The 22,525-nt window shown below is 35.5% G+C and overlaps 1 protein-coding gene across 10 annotated transcripts in view; it reads left to right on the top strand.

The window, feature by feature from the left end:
- LOC141393585 (uncharacterized) overlaps positions 1–22,525 on the top strand; it is a 74,535-nt gene that overhangs the window by 49,465 nt on the left and 2,545 nt on the right. For all 10 annotated transcript variants that reach the window (XM_073966744.1, XM_073966746.1, XM_073966745.1 and 7 more), the window contains exon 9: positions 931–1,048. In XM_073966744.1, the coding sequence (XP_073822845.1) occupies positions 931–1,048 (118 nt within the window). The remainder of the gene's footprint in view (positions 1–930; positions 1,049–22,525) is intronic.

Genomic DNA, 22,525 nt, shown 5'->3' on the forward strand with positions numbered 1-22,525 from the left:
TATTAGAAGATCTACCGAACAGAATGAGTTTTACAGATCGTCTATGGGAAGATCTACAGATCTTCTATGAGGAGATCTATCGATCGTCTATGGGAAGATCTACAGATCGATCTTCTATGAAAAGATCTACACATCTTCTGGGAGAAGAGCTACCGATCTTCTATGAGAAAACTACGGATCTTCTACGAAAAGATCTACCGATCTTATATGAAAAGTTCTACAGATCTTCTATGAGAAGATGTACAGATCTTCTATGAGAAGATGTACAGATCTTCCATGAGAAGATCTACAGATGTTATTTGACAAGATCTACATCGTTTCTATGGATCTTTTAGGAGATGATCGACAGATCTTCTATGGAAAGAACTACAAATATTCTATAAGATCTAAAGGTATTCTATGAAAAGATCTACAGATCTTATATGAAAAGTTCTGTAATTCCACTATGAGAAGATCTACGTATAGAATATGTAGAATAACTAAAGATCTTCTGTGAGAAATCTACAGACCGCCTAAGAGAAGATTTGCTGATCTTCCAAGAAATTACATACTTCTCCGATTTTAGAAGACTTAGGACAGATTTGCAGTTTAATCTGTTGCGTTGAGTTTTACGACACACCACTTTGTTTTGGTATAACACTGTGTTGATACCAATGAAACAAATCGAATCGTTTCTTACCAGATGTAGAAAGCCATAGTACCAAGGTCTCATAATTTTTTTAGATTTTTACAAAATCGGTATTTCATTTCGACTTTTTGCATAAACCATTATATTGTTTTGACTCACGAAGGTGACTCTTACGTACACTTTACATGAGGTCTTCTACCGAAATACATTATTGCCATTTTTAAGACACCGTCTGGTTTACTACTCAAGCTCTTCTGTAGATATTTGATAGATTCTAACTAACCTTATTTTTTCTTTTACAGGTGTTGAATGCTATGACAACTTATCCGGACCCAGGTGTGGCCGCTGTCCGTTGGGTATGGTGGGTGATGGTAAAATATGCAAACCAGGCGTAACCTGTGCCGATCGTCCCTGTTATATGTAAGTAAATATGCATGCATTTTGTCCATTTTATTTGTTGTTTATTTAAGAATTATGTTTAATATTCGATTTCACAAGAATCGAAGACAACAGTCAGTCACTCGGGCACTCCACTCCAAGCTCCATTAATTATCGAGAATAGATTAAAAGACAATAGCACAAAGACCACAAAGAAATATGAAAGGATTTCTTTGTAGATAAAAGGTTGTTTTAATATTTGTTTTTCAGGGCTGGCCAAAAGAAGCCGCCACCACCGCCCTAGGATATGTGCCTTTATAATTGTGGTTAAGAGTTGTCTTTTAATGGCTTTGCGGGGGTTTCTCTGTTAAACGTTTAATGAATAACCATTGTTTTGGCCAAATCTAAATGGCCCATAAATTCGTTAAAAAGTCAAAATATTAACAAAAAGAAGACAGACCGAGCAACCAACCAACAATAGTGGTGGCGGTCATAAAAAGAAATGAAATCTCAAAGAGTTCTGCGCTACAATGTTGTCATTGTTGTTCTTCTTCTTGGTGTTTAGATAATGAAAGGATCAACAGGTGATCCCGTTCCATTGTTTGTGATGAGTTGACATTCTTTTTCAAGTGAGGGTTCTTATTCTTTAAAAGGGTGTCCACGTGGTGTGTGTGAGTGGTGTTTGTTTTTATGGGAAATCATGTCCCATTGTTGTTTTCTTAAGTGTTTTGATAATTTAATGGCCATTGGGGCTAATAAAATGTCTTTTAAGACGCCTTTACAAATCTTAAATCAATTTGAAAGAATTTGTGAGATAAGCCAAAGGGAAATTCAGCGTGTTCATTCAAATGTGTGGAGTTGCATGCTGAGCGGAACTTTTCCCTTTATGTTCTATTTAATGTTAAATGCTTGAACAGGCAGGCATACACTTGCTTGGCGGCTGTCATAGTTCACTAGTTCGAACACAAGTTATTGACATCACTTTTTGGTGTTGTTGTTTTTGTATTTTAGAATATAAATTATATTTTTGTTGTTTTGTTATGAAGGGCTTTCCCCGGCCGTTAGGGCAGCAGTGCACTTTATTTTTATTTTTGTTTTCTTCCCTGTTGAGAGTAGGAGGGGCAGAATTGAACTGCAGTTGTTGTAAAGAATTTATGGAATGACAGGCCCAGCCAACCAGCCAGCGAGTGAAACATTTTAGGCAGATCTTTAAATATTTTTGATGCGATAATGAAAGATGACATTAACGACATGCCGGTGCAACAATAATAACATACCAGAATAGGATAATCAGTTGGCCGAAGAGATAGATGGCCAAAGAAAAAACTCTCTCACACCATGAATTCTCTATGCCCTGCCATAGCGATTATGTTGACAACTTGGGGTCGTTCCGCAGAGCAAATACGAAGAACTTTTCACATATGTCTGTCCATACGCAGGCCGGTGCATCTATATGTCTGTCCATCCATATTTAACAGCATTCATTTAACATTTTATGCAAATCAATTCAGTGTTAAGAGTTAAAAAACTCTACATAATATAAAGTGGCTTGGCATTTGGGATGCAGGGACTGTGGTCAGTGGAAGAATGTAAAAAAAAACAGAATAAAAGGGTTGGGGGAAATGATACTGACTTTTATATAGCCTACAGTATTGTATATTTTAGAGGCCAGGGAAGTTTTATATAGTAAATTTCCTATAGAAGAAAAAAAGATCTTCATTTAGGAGTCCTTTAATTCCTTCTTATAGAAGACCAACAGTTTTCTTATAGAATATCAACGACATTTTAATGGAGAGAAGATCAACCCTCTTGTAGAAGATCAACGATCTTCTTATAGGAGATCAACGATATTTTTATAGGCGATCAACGATCTTCTTATAGAGGATCAACAATCTTCTCATAGCAGGTCAACGGTCTTCTTATAGAGGATCAACGATCTTCTTATAGTTGATCAACAATCTTCTCATAGAAGGTCAACGATCTTCTTATAGAAGATCAACGATCTTTTTATAGGCGATCAACGATCTTCTTATAGAGGATCAACGATCTCCTTATAGATCAACGATCTTCATATAGTTGATCAACAATCTTCTCATAGAAGGTCAACGATCTTCTTATAGTTGATCAACAATCTTCTCATAGAAGGTCAACGGTATTCTTATAGTGGATCAACGATCTTCATATAGTTGATCAACAATCTTCTCATAGCAGGTCAACGGTCTTATAGCGGATCAACGATCTTCTTATGGTTGATCAACGATCTTCTTATAGTTGATCAACAATCTTATCATAGAAGGTCAACGATCGTCTTATAGAAGGTCAACGATCTTCTTATAGAAGATCAACAGTCTACTTATAGAAGATCAACAATCTTCTTATAGAAGATCAACCATCTTCTTATAGAAGATCAACGATCCTCTTATAGAAGATCAACGATCTTCTTATAGAAGATCAACGACCTCTTAGAGAAGATCAACGATCTTCTTATAGAAGATCAACGATCTTCTTATAGAAGATCAACGATCTTCTTATAGAAGATCAACGATCTTCTTATAGAAGATCAACGATCTTCTTATAGAAGATCAACGATCTTCTTATAGAAGATTAACGATCTTCTTATAGAGGAGCAACGAATAGAAGATCAATTTTTTTCTTATTGACAACAAATTTCTTATTGAAGATCAACGATCTTCTTATAAAAAATCAACGATCTTCTTATAGAAAATCAACGGACTTCTTTTAGGAGATCAACGATCTTCTTAGAGAATATCAAGAATCTTCTTATTAAAGGTCAACGATCTTCTTATAGAAGATGAACGATCTCCTCATCGGAGATCAACGATCTTCTTATAGAGGTTGAACGATCTTCTTATAGAAGATCAACAATCGTCTTCCTCTTGTAGTAGAAGACTGATACGGTTTCTAATAGAAGAAAACTTCGGCTTATATCGTCTTCTTACTGAATATCACTTCGTATTCTAACAAAAGACCACTTCCTCTTCTAATAGAAGACTTCATCGTTTTTTAACATAAGAACACCTGGAGCCTCTATAGAGGCCGCTAGATTATCTCATAAAACACCAGTGGCTCATCTTATAGAAGACCAGACGGTAAGTAGGTCATATGCTGCAGTTTATAGGGCATCACAGAAAAAAAAAAACCTGGCAACAAGGCGCACCTTGTTGCAGTATTTTGTGAAACATTCTGTTCCCATTGTCATCAACAATGTCTGTCCGCCTGTCCGTGTGTTTATTGAAGCTGCTGTTGATGAAGCTCCAGCCATATCTTGTCTCTTGGTTTGGTGTCAAACCGTAATAAAAAAGGGAGATATCCATAACAGCATTCCCTGTGCCACAATAAAGTCCATGATGATGATGGTGATGCTCGAAAAGAAGAACACCTACAACTATTAACGCCATCTCAAGCACTTACTTAAAGTGGTGCAAGCCACAGTGTCTTTGGCTGCCTCCACCAAACCCAAGCCCATGTCATATCAATTTCATTCACATGTTTTTATGGTGCGTAAATATTTAAAGAGCTTGCCCAATGGCGGGTTGGTAGTTATCTCTCTACGATGTAAATATGCTTACGGACAAAAGAAGATGAAGATGAAATGGAAAAGCCTAAAACGTCTTGTCTGATATACGAGTAAAGTGTTAATTTAAATCGATTTTTTATTTATTTTCAAAAGAAAATGAAATGAAATGCACTTGATATTCAAACTAGCAGAGGCACACGCTTATAAGCAAGCTTCCACTCGGGCTGGGAAGCCTAAAAGCCATTTGGGAATTTCTCATATCACCATTACATGTTCCATTAGCTGCCAATACAAAGTTCCGGAGTGATAGTTTGTTGGTGGGCAGCGGTTAGGGAGGGTGTGTGTGTGTTATTGGCCATTGTGAACCATCTTTTGACATTTATGTACCATCAAGCCATTGTTATGGGTCATTTTTATGAGTTTGAATTATCTTTATGGACGATTTATATACTTTTCTTTAAAAAATGAATGGATGACAACCTTTCTGCATTTTTATTTATTGCAATCCATCCAAGGGTGCCACATTCTCAACTCTTTGGTAAATGTTTGAAGTTTTTACGAAATCTCCATCATTTTGTTCATCATTTTTGTCATTGATTTTAAATAAATAAATTTTCTCACTCACTCGCCGATATCTCTTTGTCCCGGTCTTTTGTATGACAAATTGTAATTTATGCCAAAATGCTTGAAAGCTGTTTTGTTTTAAATTTTCGTTGTTTTGTCCATGCAAATGTTATGAGCGAACGATCGGCCGAGTGTGGGAGTTTTTTCGTTTATTAAATTTTAAATTTCTTTTTCGGCGGTGAGAAATTCGTTGGGAAGAAATATTTCTTCATCTGTGGGCAGTTGATGCCGTTATAAAATTAATTCATTTTTTCTGTTCAATGCATGGATTGGTAATTTTATTCATTGCCTCTTACAACAGCACCGCCAACATGTTGAGACTTTTTGGTCGGCTGCGTGAGAGCGTTATTGATACGCATGCGCGCCGCATTTCGTATAATTGAGAATCTTTATATTATAAGACAGTTGAACCAGTCAGCCAGCTTTTTCAAAAATGTCTTCTATGGATAGATGACCTCATAAAGGTATTCTACGGATAGGCGACCTTATAAAGGTCTTCTATGGATAGACGACCTTATATATCTCTTCCATGGATAGACGACCATATATAGCTCTTCTATGGATAGACGTCCTTATAAAGGTCTTCTACTCGTATAGATAGACGACCTTATAAATATCTTCTATGAATAGACGACCCTATATAGGTATTCTATGGATAAACGGCCTTATAAATGTCTTCTATAAATAACCGACCTTATGAAGGTCTTCTTTGGATAACCGACCTTATGAAGGTCTTCTTTGGATAGACGACCTTATAAAGGTCTTCTATGAATAGACGACCTTATAAATGTCTTCTATGGATAGACGACCTTATAAACGTATTCTATAGATAGACGACCTTATAAAGGTCTTCTATGGGTAGACAACCTTATATAACTCTTCTATGGATAGACGACCTTACAAAGGTATTCTCGACCTTATAAAGTTCTTCTATGGATAGACAACCTTAAAAAGGTCTTCTATGGATAGACGACCTTATAACGGTCGCCTATGGATAGACGACCTTATAATGGTCTTCTATAAATAGGCGACCTTATAACTCTTATATGGCTAGACAACTTTATAAAGTTTTTCTATGAATAGAAAACCTTATAAAGGTTTTCTATGGATAGACGACCCCATAAAAGGCTTCTATGGATAGACGACCTTATAAAGGGTTCTATGGATAGACGGTCTTAAAAAGGTCTTCTATGAATAGACGACCTTATAAAAGTCTTGTATGATTAGGCCACCTTATTAGGTCTTTAATGGATCGATGACCCTATGAAGGTCTTCTATGGATAGACAACCTTATAAAAGTCTCGTATGGTTAGACGACCTCATAAAGGTCTTCTACGGACAGACGACCTTATAAAGGTCTTCTATGGATAAACGCCTTATAAAGATATTCTATGGATAGACGACATTATAAAAGTCTTCTATGGATAGATGGCCTTATAAAGGTCTTCTACGGATAGACGACCTTATAAAGGTTTCTATGGATAGACGACCTTATAAAGGTCTTTTAGGAATAGACGACCTAATAAAGGTCTTCTAGGGATAGATGACCTAATAAAGGTCTTCTGTGGATAGACGACCTTATAAAGGCTTTAATTGGATAGACGACCTTATAAAGGTATTCTATGGATAGACGACCTTATAAAGGTATTCTATGGATAGACGACCTTATAAAGGTATTCTATGGATAGACGACCGTATAAAGGTATTCTATGGATAGACGACCTTATAAAGGTATTCTATGGATAGACGACCTTATAAAGGTATTCTATGGATAGACGACCTTATAAAAGTCTCCTATGGATAGACGACCTTATAAAGGTCTTCTAGGGATAGGCGACCTTATAAAGGTCTTCTAGGGATAGGCGACCTTATAAAGGTCTTCTAGGGATAGACGACCTTATAAAGGTCTTCTAGGGATAGACGACCTTATAAAGGTCTTCTAGGGATAGGCGACCTTATAAAGGTCTCCTATGGATAGACGACCTTATAAAGGTCTTCTAGGGATAGGCGACCTTATAAAAGTCTCCTATGGCTAAACGACCTTATAAAGAGGTTCTATGGATAGACGACCTTATAAAGGTATTCTAGGGATAGACGACCTTATAAAAGTCTCCTATGGATAAACGACCTTATAAAGGTCTTCTGTGGATAGACGACCTTACAAAGGCTTTAATTGGATAGACGACCTTATAAAGGTATTCTATGGATAGACGACCTTACAAAGGTCTTTTATGGATAGACGACCTTATAAAGGTCTTAATTGGATAGACGACCTTTTAAAGGTCTTCTGGGATAGACGACCTTATAAAGTTCATCTGGTATAGACGACCTTATAAGCGTCTTCTAGGGATAGACGACCTTATAAAGGTCTGTTAGGAATAGACGACCTAATAAAGGTCTTCTCTTATAGGGATAGACGACCTTACAGAGGTCTTCCTTCTATGGATAGACGACCTTATAAAGGTCTTCTGTGGACAGACGACCGTATTAAGGTCTTCCATGGATAGACGACCTCTTAAAGGACTTTTATAGATAGAAGACCTTATAAAAGTGTGGGTATAATACCTCATAAAGGTGTTCTGAGGAGAGAATAACTACTAAAGGTCTTCTATACATAGATGGTCTCTTTAAGATCTTCCTGATTGAAGTCCCCATAGTGGTATTTGCAGAGCCCAAAAACTTCTCCATTTTCAAATTCGTTTGCTATTTCCATTTCCCACCAATTTTAATTGCCTCAGGTCATGCAAATATCTAAGATAAAAAACTCCAACAAATTGAATTACAAATGATTTCATAATCAAACCTAAGAGGTTGATGGTGGTCTTGCGATTCAAATCTAACATTTTGCTTTTGACATGCCTTGACAAAACGACAACAAATATGGGGGTGGATTTGATTGTCATTCCAGACCATTAAGTGGAGAATTATGCTTTGATTTCTATTCCGTTTTGTTTAGTTTGCAGACAAGACAATAGCAAATTAATTGATGGGAAACGAATGGCTTCGACAAAGAGTTTATCTTGTGATAGACATTGTCAAATGGTTTGGTGGGCTAAAATGACAACAACAACTACTTTGGTAAGACAAGAGAACACTTGTTAAAAGTCAATGAGGCTAAAAGCATTTCAAGAAAATGATAAATAAACACATAACATTCGGGCTTCTGTTTCATAAGAGCAAAAAACGGAATTCTTGTACCTACTTCTTTTCTTGGAACCCATTGAGCCCAGTAATAATGGTTGCTGGCTACTTTTATTCCACAATGTCTTCAAACATGTGTTCGTTCTTGCCAACAAAAGCCCAAAGCCTTAGAAGTCGGCTTCGGCTTTGTCAATTTGCCTTGGGAACTTGGTATTAATTGTTTACTTTTCCTTGCTTGAGTGCAAATATTTTATAAACTTAAGAGGAAGACTACAGGGAACTTTCCTTCGAACTTATTGTCGTGGCCATACATTATTGTCAGAGTCAGGGTTTGGTTCTCATACATTTTGCAATGAATGCATCGATGCCTGCTTTTCGTTGTTGTTGGTACTTAAATGGCGTTCAACATTTGCATTTGCCCATAGAATTTATCCAAACAAGATCCCAAGATGAAGTGGTAGAAATTCGTATTTTTACTTAGCCTCCTATATTATTTTTGTTTTTATTGTCCTTACACATCCATATTTCATAATACCAATTTGCCAATGCCAGTTTTTTTCTACTTCGTTTTTGTCGTTTTAAGTTTGGGTTGGGCCTTTTTGGTTCTGTGGTTTTTTGGTGTTTGTCAGCCATGCGAATGACTCAGTTCCCGCCTTTTCAGCCTAATGTTTTGGTTCAGAAGATGCAGCCACAGTTTTTCGTTTCGCGTTTTTTTTTTCTTTTGGTTGCAGCATAAGTTGAGCCTACACTTTCAAGTTTTTATTATTATTTTTATTTTATTTTTGTGGTACGCTTCAAGCTTGGCTAAATAACGTGTGAACAAAATGTAAATGCGTATAAAAAACGAAAACCATTTGGAAATTCTTTTTGTATGACCGTCAAAGAAACTTCGAGGGTAGGATAGAATAATTTGGGGAATGCCGTGAGTGATATAGTTCATTAGGCTTAAAGCTCATTTTGGTTCAATTCTTTTGAGTGAACTGGGTCGTTCTTTTAGTTCACTAGTTCAATCGCATTTTAAACGAAATTGAGCTACATTAGAGTTTCGTGGTACATTGTTCAAACAGCTGATATGAGTAAGATGAACTACTTTTAATGAACTAGTTTGGTCGCTCTTTTCAGTGAATCCTTTAACTGAACTAGCTCGTTCGTGAACTATGCCCTATTATATCCTTATGAATGATTTTCAAAAATGATTTCAATTTTATGTCTATAAGGAATATGATCTCATTACTTCATACCCAAAATTCTAATCCCTGCTTTCTAAAATAACACTGTGCAACACTGGAAATGCAAACAACTTCTAATGGGCATTTTCTGAAAGTACATATTGAGACTACAAAAACCTTAATTGGGTTTTGTCTTCTTAGATCGGGTTTAGATTTTATGGCCTCATCTAAACCGACCTAAAATGAGCCTTTTTTCCAGTGATAGGACCTTTATCTCCAAAACTAATAAGAATTTTGCTTTGCAGTCTTCAGCAATATTGTAGCCCTAAAGTAGTAGAACTTATGTGTCAAACAGATGAACTAGGAAAAGCTGCATCTAGTGCATCGAACTCGTTAAAATATAGAAAAGTTTACATAATTTGTGAAATCCTGGTCAGTAACAACTAAACTGTTGGGAGTTGAAACAAGTAACCATTCTAAAAATTTTCCAAATAATGTGACCATCAATTCTTCAGAACATTCTGAAACTCTAAAATTGTTATTTCACGTTGTTTAAGGGGTATTTCATAACATACCTTTTACAAAACTTATTTCAAACAATGTTCACACAGGCTGTTTATTCGGATGTTGGGGATTTCAATGAATTATTGAAATATTTTCCAAATTTTTGTTGAAAAATTTGCTATAAACAAGGCGATAGAGGTATTTTACAACAATATAATGTTCTGAAGAGTTGTGTATTACATTCCAGAGAATATTTTCCCAAAAGGTAACATTAAGAAAAATTTACAATTTTGGAGATACGCTGCAAAATATACACAAATTATAGAATTTTTACATATATTATAAAATTTGAGGCAATAAATGCAGTTTTTCGAGTTCACTATTCCTCCAAATATTTTCTTCTTACTCTTATCTACAAGTTTGCTGCAGATGTCACAACAAGATTCGTATTGGTTTCAGAGATACAACCCCGATTTGTTTTAAAAATTCGATTTTTAACCATGTTTAGATGAGGCCATAAAAACCGAACCCGATCTAAGAAAACAAAACCCAAATATGGTTTTTGCCTATTGGTCCTCTACTTCCATAAAATTCTGGAAATAAGTTGTTTGCACGCGATTGGCTCAAAAATGTTGCACAGTGTAATTATAGTTTTAATTTCTACTTATTAGGTGGTGTTTATAAAGAGACGATTTTTGATTTACCGCCTCATTGCACTGTGGTCGAACTTGTATGGGAAGAGCGGACAAAAATACTTCCTGAACTGGGTCCACGTTTTGATAGGGTCCCCATGTAATTGTATCGCCCGACTTTCGGAATTTTGAGGGTTTCATACAAGTTATTAAATCGAAATGGCCGAAATGCCACTTAATATTTCGTGGATGTAGGCCACCCCCAGAAAAATTTCGATTAATGTATGTCCACCCTTTGATTTTGTCCCCATAAATAGGTACCGCCCAATATTCGGTATTTTTAGGGTTCTAGCCGTAATAATCAATCAAAATGGCTGAATTTTTCAAATTTTACATTGAGGACCACATTTTAACGTATCCTTCATATAACTGAACCTCACAATGCCTCTTCTATATATTTAAAAAACTTAAATGTATCACCTGCACATTTGAAAAAATGACAAAAACACCCTGAAATGTACCCTTAGTATTTTGGGAACCAGTTCCAAAGATGCGGAAAGATGCAGCTGAAAGTTTGAAAAATATAATCCTTAGACTACTACTGATCTTTTAAAAAAAATTTCGTTAGGGGGAAAGAGGGGGAACATAACTAAAACTTTACATGAAATTGAATTATATTGAAGAAATGACATTACAAACGTCCTGTAGTCAACTCACGTATTCAATAATGAATCCCAAATATTTACAAACACAAAACTGCATAAAAATTAAGTTAATACATTGTTTTTCAATATTCGATTAAAGGTTGGTCAATATAGAGTTCATTTAGTTTGATATTGATATTTTACTTTCACCTAACTTTTGCACTGAATTCACCTAGAAATCCAATCTGTTAAATTTTCTCTTTTTTGGTGCCATTCCCAAAGAGTACAGTAAGAAGTAATCCATAACAAATTTTTTTTAGAGAAATTTAACATGTAAGTAGTAGATATGAACACATTTGGTACCAAAAATTAGACTTTCATTTTTTAATTTTGGCCAATGGCAGCGACCACTGTGCATTGTGGGACATGGGCGAACTTAACACAAGAAACGACCTCTGGAGGTAAAAAACTGTGTTAGTGTCTTTTCTAATTTTTAGTGTTGTCGTTGTTTCAGAGAGAAAGAGATATAATACCAGAGGAAGTTCGTAATGATTTCAGCTCTGATAACCTACGAAAATGCCGGAAGGGACAGGAGGAGACTTCTGTGGTATCAGTCAAAGTAATGCGTTCTTAGTGAAGGTGTCATCTTCTTATAACCTAGTTCAGCCGACTTGTCCTATATATTATGACACCATTTTAGATACGATTTACATGACTAAAATATTAAGGGAAATCTATGTCCATACTGTAATGATGGGATCAATCACCGTACCGTGGAGAAAAAAATGTGATCTAGTCATTCCGGAGACTCGAACTCTGCTGGAATCGACAAAGCATTTATGTAATTGTGTAACGGTTAAAATATTAGATTATTTCATAATGGTATTTTCCCAGTAGATGGCGGTTTCTGATTCCAATTTTGATAATGTCAGATCTTCTTTTTTGATTTTATGGAATAACTGTCGATAGTATGTGTGTGTATCTTCGATAATTTTATTCTTGCCATAGGTGGCGTTTCGATAGTCCATTATATAAAACTGGTTGCCACTGGCAACATGTTTGAATCGTGTCCAGAGCATCTTTTGATATTATCGTAAATTCGATATTTTTAATTGACCCTCAAGACTGAATCAAGAATGAATAAAGATCTTTAATCATTAGTTAGGAAGTGTTGAAGTGATTTTTATATTCAAAATAATGTACGTACTTAGATGACCCTCTATAGAACATTTCTCCTATAAGCCGAACTAAGAAAAAGTTTTCATTCCTCTCTATTTGTTGCTTTTTTCTCCAATTTTCCAGTTTCAAAATAATAATCTTAAATATTTTCCAAAAGAATAAGTAATTAATAGGCCGGGGCGATTTGTAGGGAAGGGAAAAAGTGATAGTGGGCGCCTGGAGTTTCTGATTCTTGGGATTGTACTGAGCAAAAAAGTCCACTATACCATATGTCTACGGTGAAAATCTCGCCCCCGGATTTTCACTTGAAATTTTTTTGGCCAAACCATATCTCAGAAACTTGACCTATCCTGAAAATTTCCTTTTGCGTTCTTAGTACACTCACCAAGGGCTTTCATCTCCAAAAGGAAATTTCCACCCACTGACTTTGAGTCAAATTTTGTAGCACAGTGTAATTTATCGATATTTTCCGAAAAATGTGCACATTATCGGGGCCATAACTGCCTGAAGGAGCGTTCCAATGCTTTTCATGTGTACTAGAGAGTTCTTAATTATTGTCTTGGCTACAATTTTTGTCTTTGTGTTGGATCGAAATCTCAGTGGTTTGGCTGTTACATATATGCCAAAATATCCAAAAAACCTTGAAAAAACTTCAAGTCAAAATCCGGGGGCTCACCGTAGACATATGGTCTATTGGACTTTTTTGTTCAGTACAATCCCAATAATCAGAAAATCCAGGCGCCCGTGTTGGTGTTCAAATCGCCCCACCCTAGTAATTAATTAGTGCAATTTGTAGGTGATGGTGGCCAGTGTCATAGATTGCTTTATTGTCGCCATTCGCCCCATTCGACAATCCTTCCTTTTATATTTGTTTCTGTCTGACTTCTTAAATTTTTGGGGTCTGGAAGAATGAAGGTTGTGCTACCAAACTGAAAGAGTTTATAAAAAAGCCTCGATGAAAAATATGATCTGGTCATTCGGATACCTAAACTCTGCTGGAAACGACAAATCATTACTGTAATTGTGTGGTGGTTAAGATATAAAATTATTTTAGTATTAAAGTTTTTCTATTAGGGGGCGTTTTCAGATCACTTCTTGTAGTGTTCTTAGTTAACAGTGGTGAGTGCCTTCGATACTTTTATTGTTGACATAGGTGGCGTTTTGATAATCGATTTTAATAAAATTTGTTGTCGATGTCAAGATTTTTTCAGAGCATCTTGATTCTTTTCTTGTAAGCTATGGTGAACTATATTATAATTTTTTATAGTTGTGTGATGGTGAAGATTTTTGATAATTTTAGTAAGGAAATTTTCCCTATTTGGTAATGAATTTTTCCAAAAGGTTATTACATACCTTAATGACATTTGTAGTTGATGGTTGTGAGCGTCTTCGATAATTTATTGTTTCCATTTTCACCACTAGATGGCGTTTTACGGGAATGTTTCATTTTATACTTGTTTTGGCAGACTTCTTGGGTTTTTGGGATTCATAATAGCAAATAGATATGTCGTGGTCTGAGGTATTTGATTATTTTAGTATTGAGATTATCCTAATATGGGGCGTTTTTTATTTCATAGAATATTTGTCGATAGTGTTTGTAATTAACAGTAGTGAGTGTCTTCGATACGTTTATTGTTGCCATAGGTGGCGTTTTGATAAATTGATTGTCGCTGAAAAGATTCTTCAATGGATATGCCAGGGTGTAAAGGATCTTGTTTTTATTATTCTAGGATTTAAAAAAAAAATTAATTATTTTTGAGTTTTCTTCGACCTTTTCATTTGGTTGATAAATGAAGTTTATTCGAGCTTGAGGTCTATAAATTTGGTTTATTTATTTAATGTCTCCAATATTTCGAAATTGTATGAATTTCATTTTCAGGGAGTATTTTAGATATGTAAAAATAATAATCAAACTTAAAAACTAGTGCAGTGTGACTACCATCGTCGAATGTTTTTATTGCAATAAAAACTAAAAGTTTTTATAGTTATAGATGGTGAAGATCTTTGATCATTTTAGTAATGAAATGTTTCCCAGTAGATGGCGTTTCCTGATTACCAATTTAAGACTCTAGAAGGTTTGGTAGTTAATTTTTCCATCACCAGTTAATGGCGGTGAGTGTCTTCGATAATTTGTTGTTTCTATTCTCACCACTAGGTGTTGTTTTTACTGGAATCCTTCATTTTATACTTGCTTTGGAGACATATGGAATAAAATTGTCTGGGTTTGGAAGAATGAAGAATTCAGTATAAAATTGAAAGGGTTCATGTGGATAGTTTAGTTATTTTGGTTTGGGTATGTAGGAGGTTGAAATTGTTGTGGTTAGGGTCTTTGATATTTTCATTGTTATTATGGTCTTAGTAGAGATTTCTAGAATGTCGGAAATAGTTTGCAGAAAAATTGTTTAATGAAGAAGTTTGCAACTTTATTGCGATGATGTATCATGTGGCGTATTTTTGTTAATATTGAAATATTCTATTTCGCCTGATACATTCTAGAAGACATTCCGATCGTATTTTATAGCTAAGAAAAGGAAGGCCCTTAGATGGTGTTCTGTAAATAGAAGGCGATTAGAAGTTCTTCTGTCTATAGAAAACCTTCAGAAGGTATCCTGCCTATAGAAGACTTTTTTCGAGAAGGACTTTTGCTCTTTAGAAGACCTTTTTCTTCTGTCAATAGAAAATTGAATGCATTCTAAAAATACAGCTAAATCACATTCTGAGGGCCTTCTAAAACTAGAAGCCGTTCTGGTGGTCCTTTATAGCTAGAAGACCTTTTGGCGTAATACTATAAGTAAAAGACCTTCTGTCTATAGAAGAATTATAAAAGATATTTTGTCTACGCAGATTCCTGAAACCCAGAGCAAACTTTTAAATTATTTGTCTGTAAGAGAAGTGTAACCCTTTCGGATGACATAGGCTGCTTGTGAATATATTTTCTGAAGTGAAATGGATCTTGTGAATTGATTTTCCTAAAATCTTAATTAGCAGTGCAGTAGACAATGTGTTCCGATTATTCCAATAATAGTTGAATTTAGTTGTGGCTCGTTTCAGAAAAATGTTATAAAGACATTTTACATGTTTATTTATAAAGAAAATTTGGATTAAATTGAAATATATTGCCCCTGATTATAGCAAAGATTTTCTGTTACTCTAATTATTTTTATTATATGTTTTCATTTACTATTGGATGGATCCGAAATGGCAAAATAAATCAATTTGGAGTACTTTAAGATATATTGTTCATTTTAAAAGTAAATGCTAAGAAGGTCCGTCTTGAAATTTAATGAATACTTTTAAGTTTAAGTTTACCGAGACTCTTTAAACTCTCCGAAAAATCCAAAAATAACAAAAGACGACTTATAATAACGATTTTTACTGGGACTCTTGAAACCTAGAGGAAAACATTGAATATTTGTTTCCAATTCAGACAGGTGAAGTAAAATTTAAATTACTGAATATCTTATTCAGCAGTGGTGAGTAACTTTGCTATAATTTGAGTTTCCATTTCTTCCAGTAGGTGGCGTTTCCTGGTAGTCTTAAGATACCAGCCACATTCATGTGTCTGAATTCCGAGGGAAGAGTTTCAAAATGAAAATTATGAAATTTTTGAAGCATACCTAATGCATCTCAGCAGTAGCTTCAAAACGCTGAGAGAATATCATTTAAATTCTATACTCCCTTGTTACCGGAGAGATTTTCAAAACTCAGAATAAGAGAATGAAATTAATTTTTCGTGATAGAACTAAAGAATATTTTCGACTACCCTTTACGAAGACAGAGATTATTTATGGCTGGATTTTCTGAAAGGAAATGAGGTCTGTGAATTCTAGTTATGAAAGTCTTATAAGCAGTGCTGAGGATATCGGCTATTTTTTGTACTTGCCATTTTTTCAGTAGATGACGTTTTCCGATAATTCATAAGATACTAGAATGATATTGTGGCTGGGAGTCAAGGAAATTTTTGTGAAGGAAAAGTGTAGGACATTTTGAATTGAAGTTCATGAATTTCGATACACTTTGAATTTCTTTTCCCTTCAGATTACAATTTAAATCCTATATTTGTCCTAAACATCCTACATTTGTTTGGTACTGGTGGGATTCTCAAGCCCTAGTAGAATGCAATATATTTTTTTGTGAGAGAGTTGTAGGGTATTCCGATAACCCTTTAAAATCACAGAGGTTGCAAGTGGATAGATTTTTTTGAATTGAAGTTGGATTTGAGAATTTTTTATTTGTGAAGGTGAAGATCTTTGCTATATTTCCCGTTGTCATTTCTCTCAGAAGGCGGAGTTTTCCAATAATTCATAAGATACCCGAATAAAGTTGTGGTTGCGAGTCAAAGAAAGTTTTTGGAGGACATTTTTTAAAAGATAACAGAAGGACGTTTTGAATGGAAATTCATAAACTGAAATACTCTTTTAATACCATTACCTAGATGGATTATATTTTTTCTTTGTCTGTTACTGGAGGGAAGACTTGAGGACAATATAAGGATAGCTCTTCACTTAAATCTACGCGCAATCATAGTGGGCTATAGATTGTAATGGCAACTGAAGAATTCGACTATTTTTGTAAATTTTCTAAACTCTCGAGAGATTTCTCTTAGAGTGTTCTCTAAAATGGTCCCATTAGTTCCTTCTCAATCTGGTAGGGCTTAGAATAATGACCTAAAGTCGATTCTCAAGGCCTAGTAGAATGCAATATATTTTTTGTGAGATAGTTGTAGGGTATTCCGATAACCCCTTAAAATCACAGAAGTTGCAAATGGATGGAGTTTTTGAATTGAAGTTGGATTTGAGAATTTTATATTTGTGAAGGTGAAGATCTTTGCTATATTTCGAGTTGTCATTTTTCTCAGAAGGGGGCGTTTTCCAATAATTCATAAGATACAAGAATAAAGTTGTGGTTGCGTGTCAAAAAAAAGTTTTTGTAGGAAATTTTTTACAGGATAACAGAAGGACGTTTTGAATGTCCTAGATGGATTATATTTTTTCTTTGTCTGTTACTGGAAGGAAGACTTAAGGACAGCATAAGGATAGCTCTTCACTTAAATCTACACGCAATTATAATGGGCTATAGATTGTAATGGTAACTGAAGAATTCGACTATTTTTGTAAATTTTGTAAACAATGGAGACATTTCTCTTAGAGTGTTTTCTAAAATAATACCATTAGTTCCTTCTCAATTAGGTAGGGCTTAGAATAATGACCTAAGGTCGACGCAAAGCTAAACGCAATACCAAAGATGAAAAGATGCCTCGAACTTTGCTCTTCAAGGCAGTCAGTCATCTAGCCCCACACCTTAGCGTATTTTCAGCTTTTAAAAAAGTTCCTAACATTTGCTGAATTTATCATACCACCCCTCTTATTGAATTCCCATCTATATAATTTTAAGTAACAATAAAACAATGCCTTTGAAAAAATATTCCTCAAATCCAAAAGTCCTTAACTCAGTCGCTTTTTTGCATTTGGAAATAGATGCAGCCAAAAGAGTAACTGCCATGGATGAGGCGATGTCAATTCTGCAAAAAGGTGGCAAGTGAGACTAGTGCTGGTGGTGTGGTGCTTGTTGTTATTATTGTTGTTTTGGAATACACCTAAGGTATTTTAGCGTTATAAGCACGCGCAGTCTCCGTTGCCGTCATCGTCTTAGATATTAGTTTAAATTCAAGCAGTCAAACCACACTGATGGGTGTTTGATGGCACACAGGAGGGAAACCGCTTTTAAATTGTGCTGCAGCGGCTACAGCTTGCAACATGGGAGTAAAAACATAAGGCAACTTGGTTTCTTTGCAAGATGTGAGTTTTGAGTATTCATAACAAAAATGCGTAGGCGAACTCGTTCAAGACAGTTACCTTAGCTAAAAGACAGTCAGATACAATAGATAGCTGGGATACAACATGGTTCGGAAGACTTACTGAACATAGTTGAGTGACTGACTGTGGGCTGTTGGTTTTGTCTTGACATGCTTTTGGTTGGAGATCTAGTGAGAGAGAGGAGAAAGCTAACAGATGTAATAACACGATCAACATTTGAGCAGCACACAGCTAGAGCAATTGCATTGCATGTGCTGCCTGCAGATTTTGCTTACCAGCTAAATACATATGTAGCTATATCGACATCTCCAAATAATAGTATGCTAAGTCTAAAAAGTGAGTTTTGCAGGAGAAGCTCTCAAAGTTTGGAACTTTTTTTGAACTTCAGTACTATGCTAAGTCAATATTTCTTTATAACTTCTGTTCGGATTGACCGATCATTACCAAAATTAGACAGAATTTAAGTTAAAGGGCGTTCGACACCTCCAAATAATAGTTTGCTAATTCTGAAAAGCGAGTTTTGCAGGACAATCTCTAAAAGTTTGGAAATTTCTTTGACCTTCAGTACTATGCTAAGTAAATATTTGTTTATAACTTCTGTTTGGATTGTCCGATCATTACCAAAATTTGACAGAATTTAAGTTAAAGGACGTTAAATATAAAAATGTAAAGAACTTGAAAACATGCTAAGTCGACTTAGCATACTATTGTTTGGAGGCGTCGATATGTAGATTGCATACATAGCTACATTGTGTAGTTATTTATGTACGGATTCATGAGCTAGGATCACTTCTTTTTTGTTTTTACTCTTTTTTGTGATCAATTGATCATAACATCTTTGGGATATTTTGGTTATTGTTGGTTGGCGAGTGGTAGTGGTGGCTTGAGGCCTTAAAAAACATGTCCATGTGGCGGCGATTTGACTAAAAGTGTGGGAAAGTTGTGAACAACAAAGCCAGGCGAACTGTTAACGATCTTTGATGTGATAACCACACATCACACACTCTGCCACATACCAGCCATCATGCAGCAACTTATCTGAAGTATCTACGAAATGTGGACATGCTTGATAAACGCCGTGATCTCTGGCTAATATCCATGAGCGCATGCCCATTGAAGCGAAACAGTTTTTCACAAGAAAAACCATTTTATTTTCCTCTTGTTTCTTTGATTTTGTTTCTCTGATTTTTCCAATATCCGATTTTGTCAGAGATTTTGGTCTATAGCAGCGACGACCACAGAAATACAACCAAAGCGAAGACATGTATGAAGGTATGAGTGAAAAAAGCAACAACCACATTATGTTTTTGTTTGTTTTCATTTATTTACACTGTACGTGAGAGAGAGAAGCAAATGCAAAAACAACTCAGTGGGCGCCCTCACTATACGATCTAAGCAAAGAAGCTCGTCCCTGGTCTATAGATTGCTTTTGTTTGTTTGCTTTTAGGGAAGTTGTTGTTTGGGATGGGGTGGCAGTTGTTGTTGTATTTGATTTAAGATTATTGACAAATTTAGTTGTCTATTTGTTAAAACTGGTTACAGGTGGCATTCTTCTGTGTGCTTCGGTTTTTAAAGCCTTTAATCTTTGTTTTGATGCTTTCATCCAGGAATCTATCATTTGTGGGTATCTTAGTGATGGTGTGTGGTTGTGTTGTGTGTGGTTGTGTTGTGTGTTTATGGTGGGCCCAAGGGCATTTATCTTCTTCCTTTTAATTTTGTTTACTACAGGCCTCGGCTCAATTGTGGCTGTCATCTGCCTACACAATCCAAACACACAAACATGCACATGCCAGGGACTCCTCTCTCCACTTTAAATATTAAATGATTCCACGTATCGGTTTGTAAGGAAATTGGCCTCTTAATAAGATTTTCTTGTAATTGTTGTTTGGTGTGACCATGTCAAGCATTGAACAACAATATCAACAAAAGAACTTCAATGACAATGACAAGTTATTGTAAACAAATTTGTCTTGCTTTCTGCCCCTTTCTTTTCATGGCAGCTAAAGCCGAAGTGCAGCATACACAAATGGGCTGAACTGAGAGATACACCGATTTCCTTTGTTCTTTACAATAAAAGACAGAGATGCAGAGGGGATAGGGTGAAGGGCTTACATGAATTAGTTTTTATGAAGATCTTATTCAACATTGGTGAAGAACTTTGCTATATTCGGAGGTTCCATTTTTTCCTGTAGGGGGCGTATTTCTTTCATTCTTAAAATACGAACTACGAACAAATTGCTGCCATGGGTGCCAATGGAAGATTGAGGAGCAAGTTTTCTGAATGAAAACTGTAGGACTTTGTGTAAGACTCTTAGCCCTAAAGCATTTAGTAGAAATTTTTCATTACTCTGACCAGTGATGCCAGATTTGCCGATTTATCGGCATTTTGCCGATTTTTAGTCCAAAAAAATAGAAATGCCGATTTGCCGATTTTTACCCCTAAAATGCCGATTTTTAGTTAAGGCAACTTGTTCACATAAAATTTCCGTTCTGTATGAAAATTGTGGTTGCTAGAACTAATTTGGTACAATAACAAAGGCAACTATATAATCAAGAGTAGTTTGATTAATAATAATAACATTTTTTTACATATTAAAAAAACAGTTTGAATTTTCTTGATTACACTATGCAGCAGCAATTTTGGGGGGGTGGAAAATTTCATTTTGAGATTAAAGCCCTTGATGAATATACTAAGAACCCAAAAGGAAATTTTCGCCATAGGTCAAGTTTCTGAGATATCGCGCGATGAAGTTTTTGATTTTGCCCTATAATACTTGGGAAAATAGCTCCATATCTCTGTTTGGCGTTGTTTTAGCTTCGTTTTGAGGTATCATGTCTTCAGTCAAATCGATTGGCGAATCTTTTTGTAGAACATTTCATTCTTCTAACTCAATGCCTTTCATGTCCTTTTCGTCCTTTATTTCTTGAACCGTAGTGAAATTACCACAAGACAAGATTTTTCAGCATCCAAATATTCTACAACTAATCGATTTTGTCCCGTTTCGTGGTTATTTTTGATATTTATTCGGACTTGGTTAAGAATTAAACTATGTTTTGTTTTTCTGTATATTCGTTATTGGTTATGTATAGGTATGTAGACATAACAGTTGGTTATTGCTTATGTAGACATCTGGGATGCTTCCGAAATATTGAACACGTTAATAACAAATTTTCTTGGAGGATAGATCCGGTTATCTCAGTTTTTGAACCGGATATTCCGACATTAAAACCGATATTTTAACCGGTTTTAAGTAACCGATTAAACTTATATGTATACCATTAAAAAGCTTATAGAGTTGTCAATCAAATTAAATTAATTCGCTTATGAAAACTTTGCTAGTTGCAGTTCTGGAACAAAAAAACCGTTTTCTTAAACCGTTTTTAAGGAAAAATATCAATACGCCCAAATATGGGGATCAAAGGCTGGGGGTGAAAAATTCTTATTGGCGATGAATGTCGATGAAGGTAATATGATTAACCCGGAAGGACAGTTTTGCCATAGGTCGGCTTTGCTTATAGAGGTATACCTTCAGCCTATGTGAATTGAAACTTTCTTCCACTGACAGATCAAATATTTTTCAGAATTATTGCGGCCATTTTTAGACATTTGAACTTGCCGAAAAATATGGATTAAAATTTAAATTCAAAAGTGTTGTGGAGGTGGTACTTAAAGGAATGGACCGACATGAGAGTTATATCTTTTCGATAGATATCGCGCCCACTAGTCATTTCAGTGGGTCATCGTATAACTTTTGGAATCGGTTGATCAGTTCGAGTTGTTACACCTCTCGGGCTATATTCTCAAGAAGTATGGAAAAAGCATTTACCGTCATAATGGAGGCAGCGTATACAAATTGTTGCAACAAAAACCAAAGCGGTTCGAGAGCAGGCCCTAAACTGAACTTATCCGAAATTTTGTGTGGAAGGTTCCCGAAGGAGTGGACCGATTGAGTGCGTATTGGAACCTCATCTAAGTCTGGTAGACATTTCACGATGTGCAAAGTATGGACCAAATAGGTTACACTCTACAAGAGTTCTCGTACGTAAAAATGTTCCGAACTTTTTTTCGAACTTTTGTGGGAGAGGTACCTGAAGGAGTGGACCGATATTGCCCATCTTCGAACTTAAACTAAGTTTGGAGAAAATATTACGAATGTCAAACTTTGGAAAAAATAGGCTCATCCGTTCGAGAGTTATCGTGCGCACCAATCAGCCAGACAGACAGACGGGCGACTCCAAATTGTCTGAAACACATTTCGTCCAAACATACTT

This window comes from Musca autumnalis, unplaced genomic scaffold (assembly GCF_047663935.1).
Source record: "Musca autumnalis isolate F117 unplaced genomic scaffold, ASM4766393v1 scaffold_2, whole genome shotgun sequence".
Classification (NCBI taxonomy): domain Eukaryota; kingdom Metazoa; phylum Arthropoda; class Insecta; order Diptera; family Muscidae; genus Musca; species Musca autumnalis.